This window comes from Lagenorhynchus albirostris, chromosome 11, assembly GCF_949774975.1.
Source record: "Lagenorhynchus albirostris chromosome 11, mLagAlb1.1, whole genome shotgun sequence".
Lineage (NCBI taxonomy): Eukaryota > Metazoa > Chordata > Mammalia > Artiodactyla > Delphinidae > Lagenorhynchus > Lagenorhynchus albirostris.
Genome location: NC_083105.1, coordinates 10,688,501 through 10,705,274, shown reverse-complemented (window position 1 = coordinate 10,705,274; position 16,774 = coordinate 10,688,501). Strand labels below are relative to the sequence as shown.

General features: G+C 57.4%; 1 protein-coding gene across 12 annotated transcripts in view; it reads left to right on the top strand.

Moving 5' to 3' along the window:
* The window catches only part of TRIOBP (TRIO and F-actin binding protein), a 125,772-nt gene that overhangs the window by 41,893 nt on the left and 67,105 nt on the right, over positions 1-16,774 (top strand). For 9 of the 12 annotated variants that reach the window (XR_009543238.1, XR_009543239.1, XM_060164460.1 and 6 more), the window contains 6 exons: positions 5,609-5,665; positions 8,264-8,332; positions 8,455-8,544; positions 8,936-9,045; positions 10,514-11,039; positions 11,679-11,810. Coding sequence is in view for 10 of the 12 variants with exons in the window: in XM_060164460.1 (XP_060020443.1) it covers positions 5,609-5,665; positions 8,264-8,332; positions 8,455-8,544; positions 8,936-9,045; positions 10,514-11,039; positions 11,679-11,810 (984 nt within the window). In the remaining 2 variants the exon portion in view is untranslated. Of the gene's footprint in view, positions 1-425; positions 648-5,608; positions 5,666-8,263; positions 8,333-8,454; positions 8,545-8,935; positions 9,046-10,513; positions 11,040-11,678; positions 11,811-11,958; positions 12,955-16,774 lie in introns of those variants that run through there. The other 3 variants (XM_060164467.1, XM_060164463.1, XM_060164465.1) reach the window with 3 other exon arrangements.

Here is a 16,774-nt window from a genome sequence, read left to right as displayed (position 1 = left end):
ACCCGCTGAATTGGTAGTAATGGGTGCTTTGCCCATGTCGCCATCAAACCGAGGCGCCGAGGCCTAATGGACCCATCGCTCCGTCCGGCGGCTGGCGTGGGTCGGGAAGCCGTTGCTGGACGACAAGGGTGCCACACCCGGCTGCCCCCACCCCGCACTCCCTAGCCGTGGCCCGACGGAGTCACCTGCACGCTAGGCCCTTCCTTCCTCCTAGCTTGCCCGCCGTCAGAGCTCGGCCCGCCCTCACTTCCCTCCGCCCCCATCCGCCCGCCCCGACTGCCCCAGCTCACCCGTCCCGTCGCGGCAGACCCCGCCCCCGGGCCCCTCCCGCGCTCCTATTGGCCTACTCTCGGCCCCCGCCACTGTTTGTCTCGGCTTCCCCGCCGCCCATTGGCCCGCCCGGATCCTCCCAGGAAGTTTGAAAAAAAAAAAAAAGTTTTATGGGCGGATGGAAGGGGCTGGGGCAGCGCCGGGGAAGGGAAGGGCCGGACGAGCGGCGGCGGCCGGCCGAAAGGGGCGGCGGCGGCGGCGGCGGCGGCGGCGGCGGCGGCGGCGGCGGCGGGATTCCCGCGCCGCTGAGCCCGGCCCGAGAGCCCTTTCCACCTTCCTGCCTCCTGCTCTCGCCGCCCCGGGGTGCCGCCATGACGGTGAGTGCCTCCCCGGGGGGCAGCCCCTCTGCGCCCCAGGTCCGGATGAGAGCAACGGCCAGAGCCAGAGCCGAGCCGCTCCCCTCCTGGGCAGCCCCCTCCTCACTTCTCGGAGGCGAGAGGAAGTCTCGGCCGGAAGACAGGGCGACCCCGGTGGCACGGGCCGGCCGTCCTGCCTCACCTTCCCCCGGCCTCCGCCTCACCTTTCTGGGCCAGAAGCCCGGGCAACCCCCGAGAAGATGGGAACTCTCGTTCCCAGGCACCACCCCCTCACTTTTGCGGGACCAATCACGGACAGATTCCGGGTGGCCTTTTCCCTTCTCCTTTCCAGCTCCCCCCTTGGTGAAAACCTGATCTGATCCTCCTAAGCTGCCAGATCCGTAGGGTCTCTCAGGGTTCTGGGCCACGGGAGGAGCGGAGATGGGCCTGGCCTGGATCTGGGTCTCGCCGGGGCCTGGAGAGAGGCGCTCCCTGGTTCGGATGGGTCGCGCTGATGTGGGCCTGGGAAGGCTGTACGCCTGTGTGGGCGCTGGCCGGAGGTTGGGTGGGTGAGAAGGGGCCGCCTCTTCCCATCCTGACCAGAGCCTGTCCTGGGACTTCTGAAGCAGCAGGATACCATGTTCTCTCGGGCTTGCCACTTCGAGCTTGCCACTTCGCAGCGGCGCTGGGACCTTGGGTGGGGCAGGCCCGCTCTTGGGGGTGGGGAACACGATGGCAGGGATTTGTCTTTCTCTTGGGGATGAGCCCTACCCAAGCTCTGTCAATACATGCGCCTTATTTATCATATTGCACCTCATAGCTGAGTTCACCATTACCCCCATTTTACAGTCAGATAAACTGAGGCTTGGGGAGGGGCGTTGGTGAGTTGCCAGAGGTTACCCTGATTGTAAGGGAAGGAGTGGCCCTTTTTCACGTCACTCTGGCCCCTTGACTGTGATGTTCTGGAAGAGAGGGGCAGGACTGCTTTTGGTTTCTGGCAAGTGACTTAGGGAGGCTCTGACAGCCTGATGAGGAGGGTGGGGAGAGTTGAGCAGGGTGCTGTATGCAGGGGCCCTGCCCCTGTGAGTGTGATGACCTGCTCACTGCCTGGACTTCCTCAGGCTCTGCACATCCTGCCACCTCTCTGCTGGCCCTTCCTGTTGTCAGCAGCCTCCCCTTCCCTGTCAGGGAGGAGTAGAGAGGGATGTGGGGGGAGGAGCTGAGTCAGTGTCTTGGCCGCCCGCCCCCCGCCCCCCCAGCAGGCTAGTGGGGGGTGGTTTCATTGCTGACTGGGTGCCTGCCAGGCCCTGAACTGGGTGCTTTCACATTACCACATTGGAACCCTGAAGGTTGATGGTAACTCCCCATCTAACAGATGAGGACACTGAGGTGTAGAGAGGTGAAGTTACAGGTGACACAGCTGGGCCCTGGCCGAGCCAGAGTTTGTAACCAGGTCTGTCCCAGTTTTCTCTCAGGATGAGATAAGAAATGTACACAGTTGCCTTTCCTGGGGAAGCACACACTGAACAAGGGTAAGGCTGCTAGAATCAGCATGTGGAGGAAGACAGCACATCCCTGCTGATGGGAGGGGGCTTCCCGAGGGAGATGTCCTCCTGTGACTGTAGGACTTGGTCAGGTGGAGATGGACTGGGGGAGGAGGGACAGTGTGGACAAAGGCTGGTGGCCATATTTGGGGAATTAAATGGTGAAAACATAGAAAAGGGACTTGGGAAGGAAGCCTCAGAGGCCAGGAAGAGCAGCTTGGGCTTTGGTCAGGGGCACTGGGGAGCCATGAGAGGTTTCGCAGCGGAGGGGAGGCTCACAGTCACCTTTGACAGCGTTTACCGGATTCATCCTGGCCGCTTTCAGACCTGAGCCTGCTCCAGGCCGGTGTCCTTCCTGTTTCTTCTTCACACCCTTTTCCTCTCTTCTGGCCCCATCTCCCCGACCTCAGGAATCTGAACGAGCAAGTGGCAAAGGTGCTGTGACTGGGTAAATGCTTAGAGGCTTCGGGAAGCCAGGCCTGGAGTCAGGATCTGCTCCACCTCCTTTTGCGCTAGCCGGGTGCAGCCTTGCCCCTGAAGCTTCATTCCCCAGCTGCTGCCCGGCATCAAATTATATACCTGTGCGCTTGTTTATTGTCTGTTTCTGCCCTGAGTTTTCACCAGGGCAGGGGCCACATCTCTTTTTCACAGCTTATTTCCTGGCGTAGAACAGGGGCCTGGTTCCAAAGGAAAAAAAAAGAAAGAGAGAGAGAAAAAAAAAAGAAAGAAGAAGAAAGAAAGAAAGAAATTTTTATGAATGTTCCCTGAGTCCTCGGGTCTTGGGGCATGAACTCCCTGACTGAGTTGCTTCTAGTCTAGCCTGTGAGGGATAAGTAAATGGCTTCAAGACAATCACAGATGCAACAGAGGCCGTGGGAGGTCGCCTGGTGTGGTGTGTGGTGTGTACTGGGAAAGGGGCCTCTGCCGTGGCAATTAAGCCGGGTCTTAAGGCATGAGAAGGGGTTTGCCTGGTCGAAGGAGGAGGAGGCAGCGGCCTGGTATTTCAAGCAGAGGACACAGGCATGTGTGGAGGGCCCTACTAGTCCTGATGTGTTGGGCATCAGAGAGGATGTGTGATGACATAAACATGGGGCCCCCTAAGCAGTGGGGAGTCCAGGTTGAGGCTTTTGTGCCATCCTAAGGCAGCTGGACCTTGTTCTGAAGCCATCTGGAGCCATCCCTGGAGGTTTTAAGCGGCTTGTGACATTCGGCCTTTTGGATCTGGTCCCCTGCCAGAGTGTCCTTACAGGAGGCTGTGTCGATGGTCCAGGCCAGCGGGAGGCAGTGCTGACCTGTGGCCAAAGGAACGAGGGCCCACTGTGAGGACCTGTCAGTGCTCCGGAAAGGAAAAAGGAGAAAGGGAGCTTCCTTCGGGAGGAGGAATGGTGTCTGGGCCTGGGGGCCACGCGTGAAGGTGCAGGGGAGGCGATTTATGTTATCAGACCTTGTGACCCCTGGGGGGGTTCCAGGGTGACTTCAGGACCTCTCCTGCCAGCAGGTTTAAAAGCTCCTGTCCCCAAGGTCACTGCACCATCTCGTGCTTGATGCGGCACGTGTGCGGCACGTGTGTGGTGTGTGTGCTGGCGTCTCCATGTGTGGCCCATTCAGTTCTCTCATGGAACCGGCAGGAGGGCAGGGTCCTGCTATCATTAGCCACATCAGGCAGCCGGGCTCAGGGAGGGCATGTGACTTAGGCAGGTCACCGTGACCCCACTTCCCAGGCAGCCCTCAGGGTCCCAGCCTGTCATTCCTGCCCTTCCTCAGCCTCTGGAAGCCCACGGCTGATCTCCCAGCCCTGGCTCAGCTCAGTCCGATTGGCTGGGTTATCTGCTTGTCCTTTCCGGGGGCTCTCTTCGGGTCAGCACAGTGATGCCAGCTCCGTGGTCCATCCCAGAAGGCCTACCTTCTCATTCTCAGCGCCAGGAGGTGGAGGTGCGGACTGCCTCAGCAGCACAGGAATTTAGATCAGGGAGGTAGAGGAGGGTGGATGTTTCTTCAGCACGTTTCTCCTGGGGCCACGGGGGCGGTCTCCATCTGCATGTGGACCCAGGTGACTTGGTGGCCCTGAGCGTGGCTAACCGGTTTTCAGTCTTAGCTTAGAACCACGCTGAGCGGCTTCCGGCCCACGTGGGGAACAGGGTGGGGAAGGAGAGAGAGCAGACAGGGCATATGCAGCCTGGGGTTTCCCAGGTCTGGGCAGAGCCTGTGTCCCTTCCCTCAGACAGGTCTCCGGGCAGGGGCTGCGATGCAGGAGTTGGGCTGCCGGCCTGCCGAGATCCAGGGGCCCTTGGTCCCAAGGCCATGGCTGGAGACGGCTCAGGATGTCCAGGCTGCTGGCCCAAGCCCCTCTCAGGTCTCTTCCTCCACCTGAGGAAGAGGAGAATGGGGCTCCCTGACAGGAAGGCGGGTCAGGGGAGGTGGCCAGGTCAGGTGGCTCCGGTTTCCAGGTTTCCAGCCGCCACCGCCATCGCCGCCTACCCCACTGAGCCATGCCACCCGCTCCCTCCATGCAACCGGACACCTTGGCCTGGTGAGGCTGTGATGCAGGTGCTGATAGGTGGGCTCAGAGCCATGGCAACAGGTGGCCGCCTCCTCCCTGCCTGCCAGCCTGGCCCGCCAGTGGGCACGAGCTGAACCTCTGCAGGCGGACCGGGACTTAGACGAGAGAGTGGTCTCCCCAGCAGGCAGGGAGGGTCTGTGGATAGGCCTGGCCAGAGAAAATGCCTGGATGAGCAGTTTCGTCATCTAGGGTTAGGTGGGGGACCTAGCTCACAGGCCCCCGTGGAACATGCTACAGCTGGGAGCCCCCAGACCCCGGGGCCGTGCCCCCCTGAGCAGCACCCGGCAGGTAGGGCTTGCTGGGACTGAGGTACCATCTCCCCGGCCCTTCCAGAGATCTAGGGGGGACCAGGAGGTCTCTGACCTCAGCCTGGGCCTGGCTCCATCTTTCAGGCTCTCCAGGAGATGAGGGAAGTGCAGGGCTGGTTGGACCATGGGAGGGTTAGTGGGTTGGGAATGGGTAGGAGCGTTAAGGCATTGTCCTGCTGGGCCGCTTGGGCCTCATCAGCGAGAAGAACTGGACGGTTCGCTCAGCCCTGCTGATCTGGCCTGTCCTCTGAGCTCTCTAAGGGTCCCTTTTTACAGTCAGAGATCTCCTGCCCCCTGTCCCACTCTCAGGTGAGGAAGCCGGCTGGTGGGAAGGGAGCTCAGAGGTCTGTGGTGGGTGGCCAGTCACCCAGCCCACCTCTCAGAGATTGCCGGATGTTCGGGAAAGGGACCAAGGCTGCCTCAGTGGCTGGGGAGCCTGCCTGGATTTAGGGGGCTACCTGGGCCCTCAGCCCTCCCTCACTCGGGGGCAGGATGGGCAGCCCCCCTTCCTCCCCAGGCCCCTTTGGTTCTTGCTGGGCCTGACTCATCTGCCCCCTCCTCTCCCCATAGCCCGATCTGCTCAACTTCAAGAAGGGATGGATGTCAATCTTGGATGAACCTGGAGAGGTAGGAGGGCTGAGGCGGGGGTGGGGTGGGGGGTGGGAGGTGGGGTTGCTGCAGGGCCCAGGTGGCTGAGCTGCTTCCCTGGCCTGTCCGGCTTTCTAGAGACCCTGGCTTCAGGGTGGAGAGGGTACAGGGTGGGGGCCGGAGTGGGAGGCTTGAGGGTAGGATGTTTCTTGTCCTGTTGGAAAGAAGGCCTTGGGCTGTGGGGTGGGAGGGCAGAGGCTGCTAGTCATCTCAGCCTCTCGGAGCAGTCTGCAGTCTGTAAAGGTCACCAGGGATGGCGGCCTCCTGGTGCTTCACGCCCTGCACCCCATCCCCTCCTCTCACCAAGAGCCCCTCAGCCCTCCCACCTCTTGACGACCCTGGCTGGGTATCCAAGGGTCTGGGATGGAAGCGTTCACAGAGATCATCCAGCCTGAGACACGTACAGATTCCCAAAGACTCAGCTTTACAGCAGCTCCCCCCAACGCTGGGGGTGGGGCTCAGACCACATTTCTTGAAGTCTCACCAACCTGGGGCCCCATCGGGTGAGTCACAGCTTCCTCTGGCCTCGGTGGCCTCATCTGTGAAATGGACATACTGGATACTAATAGTTCTTTCCAGGGTGGATAACGGAGTCACAGAGATTAAGCATGTAAAGGGTCCCACACAGCCCCCAGTGCCTGATGGGCCTCAGCTGATAACCTTCCCTTTCTCTAACGTGTGCCTCTTTACAGCCAGAAGGGACAGTAGCCTTGCACCAGCTCTACCCTTCTGGCTGCCAAGCTGAAGCTGGAGCTGGCCTCCTGCCCACCCAGCCTGAGAAGGGACATCTCCCCGCCCAGGTCCTGCATGCGCCTGTGGCTTGAGTCTGTGTGCAGCCCGCATGCCGGGGAGGGCATGGAGCCAAAGGGAATCTCGTTGTGTTTCCTACCCACACGCTTTATTCCCTCCAGCCTACAGCCTTCGTACCCGCTGCCTGCTTGCCAGTCCTCTGGTGGCTGGGCTCCAGGCTCACACAAGGCTGGGCACCCTGCCAGTGACCCTTCCCGGCCTCCCCCACCCAGGGTCTCTGGAGGGCAGAGATTATGGGCTCCACCCAGAACTGGCCGTTACTCATTCTCTTTCACAGGGTTTTGGAATGTCCGAGCTGGAAGGGCCCTGGGAGTTCAGCCAGCCCAACCCCTCAGTGCACAGACAGGAGACAGGCCCACAAGGGCTTTAATCTCTTCCGGGCCTAGCAGCACTTTGGGCAAACCCTGGCCTAGAACTCAGGGCACCTGAGGCCCATGCAGCTGCCATCTCAGGCAGTCACAGACTAGGCCTGGAGGGGCCAAAGAGATCAGTTGACACAGAACCCCTGCCCCACTTTACAGAGGGACAGTTGTCCTGAGCAGCAGCTCGGGCCATTCAGAAGAGCAGGGTGGTTCTAAGGCCAGCCTCTTAGAACGATCCCCAACAACCTAGTGCCTGACCCTATGCGCAGTGCCACGAGAGACGTTCCAGGGAGGGTTAGGCATTTCTAACTTCACTCGGAGGCTTAGGGTCTTATTAGCCCTACTTTATAAGTCAGAAAACTGAAGCTCAGAGAGGTCGAGACACTTGACTAAAGACACACAGCTAGCAAGGCATACAATAGTTGTAACCTTGGTCTCTTGGATGCTAAAATCGTATTTGTTAGGGGAGGCAGTGTGGAAAGAAGTAGAAAGTATCATCCTGGCACATCCTTGAAAACTTACTGTCTTCCTGAGGAAAGAAAACGAAGTACTTGAAGTAATAAACAAGGGCTTAGTGATGTGGGAGAGCACCAGGAGGACATGCACTGACCCTGGCAGTGGGTGGACCTCGACTGGCCTTCCAGTGAACGGTCAGAAGCCCAGAGGTGGGCTGAGCTTGGCACTTTCATATCAGGCTGTTCTGATGCCCCCACCCCTCTCTTATGTGTCCTGCCAACCTAGTCCTGGTTGGAGCAGAGAGAAGCCCACATCATAAATGTAGAGATAATGTATTCACATAGCTGAACACGCATGTAACCAGCACCCAGATCGAGAAACAGAATACGACCAGCACTCGGATGCTTCTCCCTGGGCACCCTTCCAGTCCTGCTCTCTGGTAGACTTGTCTTTGACCACTGGGGTGATTGATCTGGGGTCAGTGTATGGAAAAAGGTTTTTGAAGTTCTGGCCCCCGACTTGCTAGGCAAATGACCTTACACAGGTCATATCCCCTTCCTGGATTGCACTGGGTGGGATTTGCATGTAGGAGCCTTGGTGATCTTGGTGGAAAGTTATCAGGAAGCCTGTGGAAGTGTCAACAAATCAGAGAAGGGCCCCGAGAAAGAAAAGAAGGGTGTGGTTACTGAGGAAAAGCCGACCCATTTCACAGATGCTGTCCCCCCAGAGAGGAAATGGGGGGGCTTACTTCAAATGTGGATTTTGTGACTCTGCACTGTCCCCTGTCCCCCACCCCTCAGCAGAGCAGATGAGGGTGCCAGGCCCCTGCTGCAAACAGAACGGTTGACCTGGCAGCGCCCAGGATGCCCGCGGAATGGTGCACACACGCACGCACGCTGTCATTCCACACCCCCGCACCCCCTCCCTCACCACCATCTCTCCTTCACAGTGGAAGAAGCACTGGTTTGTGCTGACCGATTCAAGCCTCAAGTACTACAGGGATTCCACTGCTGAGGAGGTGAGACGATGAGATGGGAGGGCTCTCTCCCCCATCAGGTGCCGGGGGACACCTGGAAGGGGCTTGGGGGTCCCAGTAGGGTCACTGGAGTCCAGGGACCATCGTGAGCCCTCCTGCTGCAGGCAGATGAGCTGGACGGTGAGATCGATCTGCGCTGCTGCACGGACGTCACCGAGTATGCGGTGCAGCGCAACTATGGCTTCCAGATCCACGTGAGCCTGCGGGCGGCTGGAGGGCGGCATGCCTGGAGGGCCCCCCAGAGGAGGTGTCGGGGTGGGGCGTGGCCCAGCAGACTGGCTCCTATCACTCATTTACCTGGAGATCCTGTCCTCAGAGCCAGTCAGAAGCCCTGCTGCCAGCGCTGAGCATTTCTGGGGCGATCCCGGATATCGTTGGCAGGGCTATTCAGATGTTGGAGAGATCTTGGAGCTGATGGGGCTCTCCTGAGGCTAGTGGAGGGGAGGTTTTGCATGCTCTGCTCACCTCCAGGCTTAAGACCTTAGATACCCACCTGGGAGGGAAGGGCACCTCTTTGGAATCCATAGTGGGGAGGGAGCAAGGGGGCTGGCCAGGTGGCAACCTACCTGTGGGGTGGACTTACAGACCAAAGATGCTGTCTATACCTTGTCGGCCATGACCTCGGGTATCCGGAGGAACTGGATCGAGGCTCTGAGGAAGACTGTGCGTCCAACCTCAGCCCCAGATGTCACCAAGTACGTGCTGGGCTGGACCGGGGCCTGCGGGGAGGCACTTACCCCGCATCCCGAGTGGGTTTCCGGCACTCACCTGAGGGCCCTGTGGCTCTACCTGCTGGGCCTCAGTTTCTCCACCAGCAGAATAGGGAGAGGGAGAGGGCACGGGGTATCCGTGGCACTCATCCAGAAATACGTTGAGGATTTGAGGTTTGCCTCTTGTCCCTCTCTATCTCCCCACATCCTGAAAAGGCGGGGAGAGGCCTTGGCTCTTTGGAGAAGATGCCGGTCAGTCACAGCCCCATGAGGTGGCTGATTGACTGTGTGCCGCAGGGGCTGCGTCTGAGCCTGTGTCAGGGAGAGGGGATGGCTACTTAGTCTGGGTGGGGAGCTCACTCCCTGTGGCGGTCACTGAGGGTAGAGGGGCAGGAGGACCAAGTGACCTGGTTGTAGAGCCCCACACAGGATAAACCCCAGATGCCCGTAGGGGCTGGGACTCTGGCTGCTGGGCAGTAGGAACGGAAGCATGGTATCGAGGGGTGCTGAGTGCGCGTCCACCTGCCTGGCCACACCCTGGCTGGTCAACCTTAGGCCAGTTGCCGTCTGGCCTGAGTTTCATGTTCCTCACGTGTCACACCGAGGTGTGTCATGCGAGGGCGTGCATGGAGGCCCCTTGTAAACTCTCAGCTACCGTGCAGCTGGACTGTGATTTAGTATATAGGCTCCACTGCTACAACAAAGAAACCCCAAACACAGGTTTAAACAAGGGACAGGTTTCTTTCTCGCTCCACAGCAGCCCACAGTCTTGCCTCTGCGCCAGAGCACTGTTCACATTCTCATGGGTCCCAGCCAGGAGCCAGGCCAGGGCACGGCTGGTCCTTCAAAACGTGCCACCTCTCATATGCACTGGGCAGAGTGGAGTCACACGGCCACGTGTAGCCCCAAGGGATGCTTTAGTGTTTGGCCGGGTAAGCACGTACAGTATTGCTATGGAAGAAGAGGGGAACTGCCTCAGTTGTTACGGGTCTCCACAGTTTGTGCTCTGTGCACCCACCCAGAGGCCACCGTTCATCTCACCAGCAGTGACCCTGGGCATCTCCCCTATTCCACTGTGAGGCTCTTGAACCTAGGGCCTTGTCAAACAGCGCACCCTTAATACTAATGCTTCGATCACATTCTCAAAGGGCTTCCTGGTCGCTTTGCACACGTTTGCTCACCTAGTCCCTCCTGTGTGTGGCACTGTTGTCCCATATCACAGATGAGGTAACTGAGGGTCAGAGAGAGAGGCCAGGTATCCTGGACCCTCTGCTGGTAAGTGGCCGAGCTGGGATGGTTCCCAGGGTCTGTTAATGATGAAGCTCTAGTTCTAAGCTGCTTCCTCCACTGGGGTCTGTCCCCTGACCCCGGTGCACGGGCGACACTGCAGAAGTGCTTGTTTTGGGACCAAGAGGGCAAGGTCTCGCCTGATGTGGCTCTGCTGGCCCCCTAGGCTCTCAGACTGCAATAAGGAGAACACGCTGCACAGCTACGGCACGCCGAAGGGCTCCCTGAAGGCGGGGGAGCAGCGGGCAGGCTCTGAGGTCATCGGCTGGGGCGGCCCCCGGAAGGCGGACGGGCAGCGGCAGTCACTGGACTACGTGGAGCTCTCCCCGCTGACTCAGGGCTCCCTGCAGCGGGCCCGCACCCCGGCCCGCGCTCTCGACCGCCCGGCCAAGCAGGAGGAGCTGGAGCGGGACCTGGCCCAGCGTTCCGAGGAGCGACGCAAGTGGTTCCAGGCCACGGACAGCAGGGCCACGGAGACACCGGCCGGCGAGGGTCCGCGCCGGGGCCTGGGTGCCCCCTTGACTGAGGACCAGCAGAACCGGCTCAGTGAGGAGATCGAGAAGAAGTGGCAGGAGCTGGAGAAGTTGCCCCTGCGGGAGAACAAGCGGGTACCTCTCACCGCCCTGCTCAACCAAAGCCGCGGGGAGCGCCGGGGGGCCCCAAGCGACAGCCATGAGGCACTGGAGAGGGAGGTAGGCGGCACTGGCCTCTGGGAGCCTCCTCACCCTACCAACACCCTTCCTATCCCTGCAGTCACTCTATGGCATTTATCTTGCATACCTACAATGATGGGGAGCTCACCCCTGACCACTGACACCCTGCCCCCGCCCCCCCCCCCCCGATTCCTTATGAACTAGAATCTTCTTTCCTGGACCTTGGGGACTTTTTGTTTTTGTTTTCCCATCTGAGTTCTGTCCTCAGCAGTCACATAGAAGGGAAGAGGAAGAGAAGGGAGAGACCATTTATTGAGTACCTTCTGCATCCCAAGCCTTGTGCTAGGCCCTCTTTACCTACATTGGCTCATGTAATCCTCACAGCAGTCTCATGGTCCCATAGGGTAGACCTCATCACTGTTTTACTAATGGGAAACTGAGGCTCCAAGGCATTTCTCCCCACCTACATAACGTGGGGGTGACCGCAGTGTCCTGCTCCCAGCCCTGTCGATCCTACTCTGGGCCAGCACTCTCCTGGGTTTCTGACCTGACCATCCAGGAAACACCTAGAATGTCCCCCTTGCCTGCATCTCCACACGAGGGCCACTTCCTCCCATCAGCTACATCCCCACTTTCAGGCCCTCACTGACCTCGCCTTCCTGCCCACCCCTGCGATAGGTCCAGTCCCTTCGTGCCCAGTTGGAGGCCTGGCGTCTCCAAGGGGAGGCTCGGCGTCTCCAAGGGGAGGCTTCTCACGGTGCACCCAGGTCCCAGGAGGACGGCCACATCCCCCCAGGCTACATCTCACAGGTAAGGCCAAGAAGCTGTTGTGTTGGGGGTGGGGGCAGGTTTCTGGTTGCCACGTTGTGAGAAAACGGCTAATATTCTGGGAGCCCTTCCTGTGTACCGGAACCCGTGTGAGGCATTTGACATTCATCATCTCATTTAATCTCCCCAGCGGGTGGACGTGAGCACTGTGCCCATTTTTACAGACAAGGCCACTGAGCTATGAGAGGTTATGTGACTTGCCTGAGGTCAACCTGCCTGCAGATGTCAGAGGTGGGATTTGAGCTTGGGTCAGGCTGACTGCAGAGCCTGTGTGTGAGCCCCCACGTGATCCTCTGTACTTAGACCCCTTCCCCTGCATGTCTGGGGAAGAGGGGGCCTGGTGGAGAGTGGGATTCCTAATGGGCAGGCCCCTGGAAGTCGCCCCCTAAACACAGGGAAATCCTGCCCATGCCTGCCAGGCCGAGGCCCTGCGCAAGGTGGTCTGCGGGACGTGGGTGCCTCCAGTGGCCCTCGGGAGACGCACGGTCTGCCTAGGACAGCGGCTCTCAACCAAGCTGATTTTGTTCCCCTGGGGCTATTTGGCCGTGTCCGGAGACACTTTTGATTGTTATGCCTGGGACAACTAGCTCTCCAGAAAAAATACATGTGTGTGTACACACTGACACACTTGTATATGTTTATTGTAAATTTCACTGATATAAAGGATGTTTAGTGTGCAACTTACAAATAAAAAGTATGTAATGTTTTTTATTGTGAATTCCATATAGCAAATTGATTTTTCTCAGAATACTTTCGTTGATTTTTTCCGAATGCTCGTATCCACAGCCAGCTGACAAGCGAGTATCATTCTAACACGAATGTCGTTTGGCCTTTTCGTTTGTGTGAATGAGTAAGACAGCAAGACAAATGTTGAAACTTTACTTGGTCAATGTCATAGCAACTTCTTTGCTGAATTAGAGGATAGTTTTGTGTTGAGACTATTTGAGGATATTCTTTTAAGAATATTTCTCAGGCTTTTGTTCTGTGTACAGCGTGACGGTCGTGGATAGGGCGCGCCGATTTGAAGTATAATCTGTACTGTGAGCATTATCAGCTCTTTCTCATCTCTTGCTTAAATCTGGACAATCAACAAAACAATAAATCAAGCCCTGATTTGTAACGTTTACCAATTTCCATGGTGTAAATACTCCTGCTATGGCTGATGTCCCTGAACACAGAGTTGGGAAGCTGTGTGCCCGCCGTCATAATGACATTTCCACCCTATAGATACAGGAGACGTAAATAACCTCAAAGCATAGCTACTAATAAAATGCAGTGAAATAATTAGGAAGTGATGAGTTTTGAGTATCAGCTTTGTTTTTAATGTAACAATTAATTATAAGTTTATATAATTTCTAATAATGGGTATGCTAAATAACCGTGCCACAGAATTCCTAAAAATTTTGACAGTCGGCTGCCCCCAGCCAGCACGCCCTTGACTGAAGCAAAAAAGAATGCTGGGATCCCAGGCTCTGGGCAGGGGGACCTTCTAGAAGTTCTGAGGGGGCGTGGGGCTCTCAGGAAGTCTTCCTGGAGCTGTGGGTGGGAGCGTGGGCTGCAGCAGGAGGTGGAGGGCCAGTGGGTGCCTATCGTGGAGACCCCCACTGCCAAGCTAAGGAGTTGGGATCGCATCCCACAAATCTGAGGAGGTTTGGGGTCTGACAGTGACATCGGGAAGGTGGGGTTGGAGTGCAGGGGGCTTGGGAGGGGGTAGGGCCAGAATCAGGAGCTAGGACTTTGCTGAAGGAGAGAGATATATGGGAGGGCATGTGGAGGGAGGTGAGCTTAAGGCTGGGCCACTGCCCCAAGGAAGGCAGAGGGGAGCGGCTGGGAGCTGGGGCCTCCATGCAAGGCCAAGGGCCGTCTGGGGCTGAGTGGTTGATGGAACGTTCAGCTGAAGGGAGACCAGGGCCAAGGGGAGTTGGGGTGTGATATAGAGGCCTAGCTTGGGGATCACCTGACATGGGGAAGGGGGAAAGGGAGGGCCCAGTGTTGTCAGGGCTCCCTTGAGGCCAGAGGAAGGTGGGGCATCTCTAGACAGGGTGAGGTCCAACACCACCACCACCTGAGGCATCTGGGGACCTCAGAGACCCCCACCCAGAGGGCTTCAGACTTTGCTCTGTGGAGGGTCCATTCTGGGTGGGTTCATTCACAGTCACCAGTACCAGAGCAGCTCCATCCTTGTCCATTTTACTATTAGAACCTGCATTAGATTCCCTTTGGAAGAAGGTTTCTGTCACTAAAATGAAGTTTGAAAAGCACTGCTCTGACTTCTCAGCTTACAGATGGGGAAACTGAGGCCCAGAGAGGGAGCGAGACCTTGCAGCTGGCAGCAGACCTGTGTCTGCAGTCCAGGTTTCCTGGTCCCCAGGCGCCCACTGGGCACCCCAAGGCTGTCAGCATTTCGTCCTGCTAGGTTGGGATGGGCAGGAGGAATGGGGGGTGAGAAGGGCATAATGGGGAGATGGGGTGGGGGAGGGGCACCAGAGGAGAGGAGCCGAGCCATCTGCGTCCCCTCGGGTCCCTGGGGAGGCAGCCGGAGAGTCACTGGACCCTGGAGAGGTGACAGCAGGGGAGGGATTCCCCAGCCTGGTATCAGGCCGAGTGGGCACCCCTCTTCCAGCCTGTGGGGCTTTGCCACCACAGGACAGCAGCCAGGGGCCTGGGGCTTCACCCCGCGGGTGCTTACTGCAGTGGGGGCCACGCGTACTTCTTTATCTACTTTGATCCATGTCAGAGGTGGCGGGCCAACACGTTGGGCCCTCGGGAAGGCAGGTCAGAGGGAGCAGCGCCTGGCCTTCTGGGAGCCCCTCATCGTGGGCTGGTTCCCACCTCCTGATGTCAGCCTCCAGACGCCCTATTGGCTGCCGGGTCTGCCTGCCTGATCTAGCTCTTTAAGAACAGCAGTCCCATCTCCCACAGTGCTCCGGTCTCTACAGGTCGGCGATCTCTACAGGTGGACTCTGACTTACCTTAGGGACCCTCCTGAGTTGGTCTTATGGGGTCTGTTTTACAGATGAGGAGATTGAGGCTGAGAGAGGGAAAGGAGCTTGCTCGAGTTTGCTCCATGGTACAGCCAAGACTAGGACCCAGTCTGTGGAATTCCAGAGCCATGTTCTCTTGCCCTTACTGGGGGCACACACAGAGGACAGGCACAGAGGCTCAGTGGGACAGGTGTCCCTTGTCCACCACTCAGAACACCTGGACCCAGGGGACCTGACCCTTGCCCTTCCCCCAAACTGGCCCGTGCAGCCCCCAGATGTGGCTGCTGGCGAGGTGGGGGTCAGTCCCCACCGGCCGTGAGGTGCCCTGTGGCACGGGGGAGAATGCAGCCTCTTAACTGGCCCTCCGTGCCTCAGTTTCTTCCTTGGCTCTTCCCCTTCCCTTTTTAATGATCTTAAACATTTTTAAATTATATAATGAATTTGTTTACATTTTCAAAAATAATTCAAACAAATCAAAAGGTTAGAAACAAACACGTGAACTCTCCTTCCCCTGCCTGCTCCCAACCCCAGGGAGCCTTGGTTACCATTTGAGCACATCTATAGAGTTTCCTGTTGCAGCCGTAACAAATTAACCACTAACATAAGACACAAATTTATCAGCTCACAGTTTTGTAGGGTGGAAGTCTAACACAGGTCTCGCCAGGCTAAAATCCAGGCATCCACAGGATCGCGTTCCCTTCCATAGGCTCTGGGGAGGCTCCGTTTCCTCACGTTTTCCAGCGTCTGGCAGCCGCCTGCATTCCTTGGCCCGTGGCCCCTTCCTTCACCTTCAGAACCTGCGAAGGAGAGTCAAGTCCTTCTCACTTCCCACTGAGCTCCTTCCGTAGTCCCTTCTGCCTCTCCCTCTGCTCCCCTGCCTCCTCTTCCACATTCAAGGACCCTGTGATTACTTTGGGCCCAGAGGATAATCTAAAATAATCTCCCTATTTTCAGGTCAGCTGATTAGCAGCCTCTGTTCTCCTTGGCCATGTAAGGTAACGTATTCGCAGGTTCCGGGAGTAGGACATAGACATCTTTGGGGCACCATTGCTTTCCACAGTATCTTTCCATACCTTTCTCTGTGTTTTCATGTACATGTACTCAGACCTACAGCTCTAAGTGTCTTGTGTCCGTGACTGGGGTCCCACCATGTGTATTGTCAGAAACCAGCTTTCATCACCTAATTTTTGGGACACTTTCTACAGCAGTCCATGTGGGCAGCTCTGTCTTTTAACAGTTGCCTGGGTCCTCTGTAAAACTCAATCCCATAATTTATTTAAGGGCTTCCCTGTTAGGTATTTAGATTATTTCCAGTTTTCATCTGTTACCAACCTTGCCACAGGGAATACCCTTGTCCAAGAGTCTTTGTACACGTATGACTTTCTGTGGGATCATTCCTAGGAGTGGACCTGCTAGGTGAAGGGGTCGTTAAAATTAGATGATGCCACCAAACTGCCCTCCATGCACCCGGTCGCGGCTGGCTCTCCCAGCAGTGGGTATTGTCAATCATTTAAACACTTGCCTGTCTTGTCTACACAGCCCCATTCTGCAGTGAGCCATTCATTTCAGCTGACTTGCTCAGCACCTGCCACAAACCAGGCCGTAGCCCAGACCCCGGGGGCTCTGAGCTGGATCAAATCTTCCTTCTTTTGGGGGAATTTATGATCTGCCAGAAGCAGAGCCTTTGGAGGCAGGGGAGGGGCTGCCCAGAGTCAGAGCTAGGAGGATCTTTAAACTGGTCTGCTGGCCAAGTGAATTACCCAGGAAGAGAAAGTTGTAAAAGAATGTTCCAGGCAGTGGGAACATGAGCTAAAGCTCAGAGGTGTGAACATGCCATGAACTGGTTGTGCTTTTTTTTTATATATAATTACGGGACTTCTTGGTGGGGAGGACCAGGGATGAGACCAACAGGGTCAGAAACTGGAGCAGGGACTTGGCTCTGCGGGATGGGGAGGCTCAGAA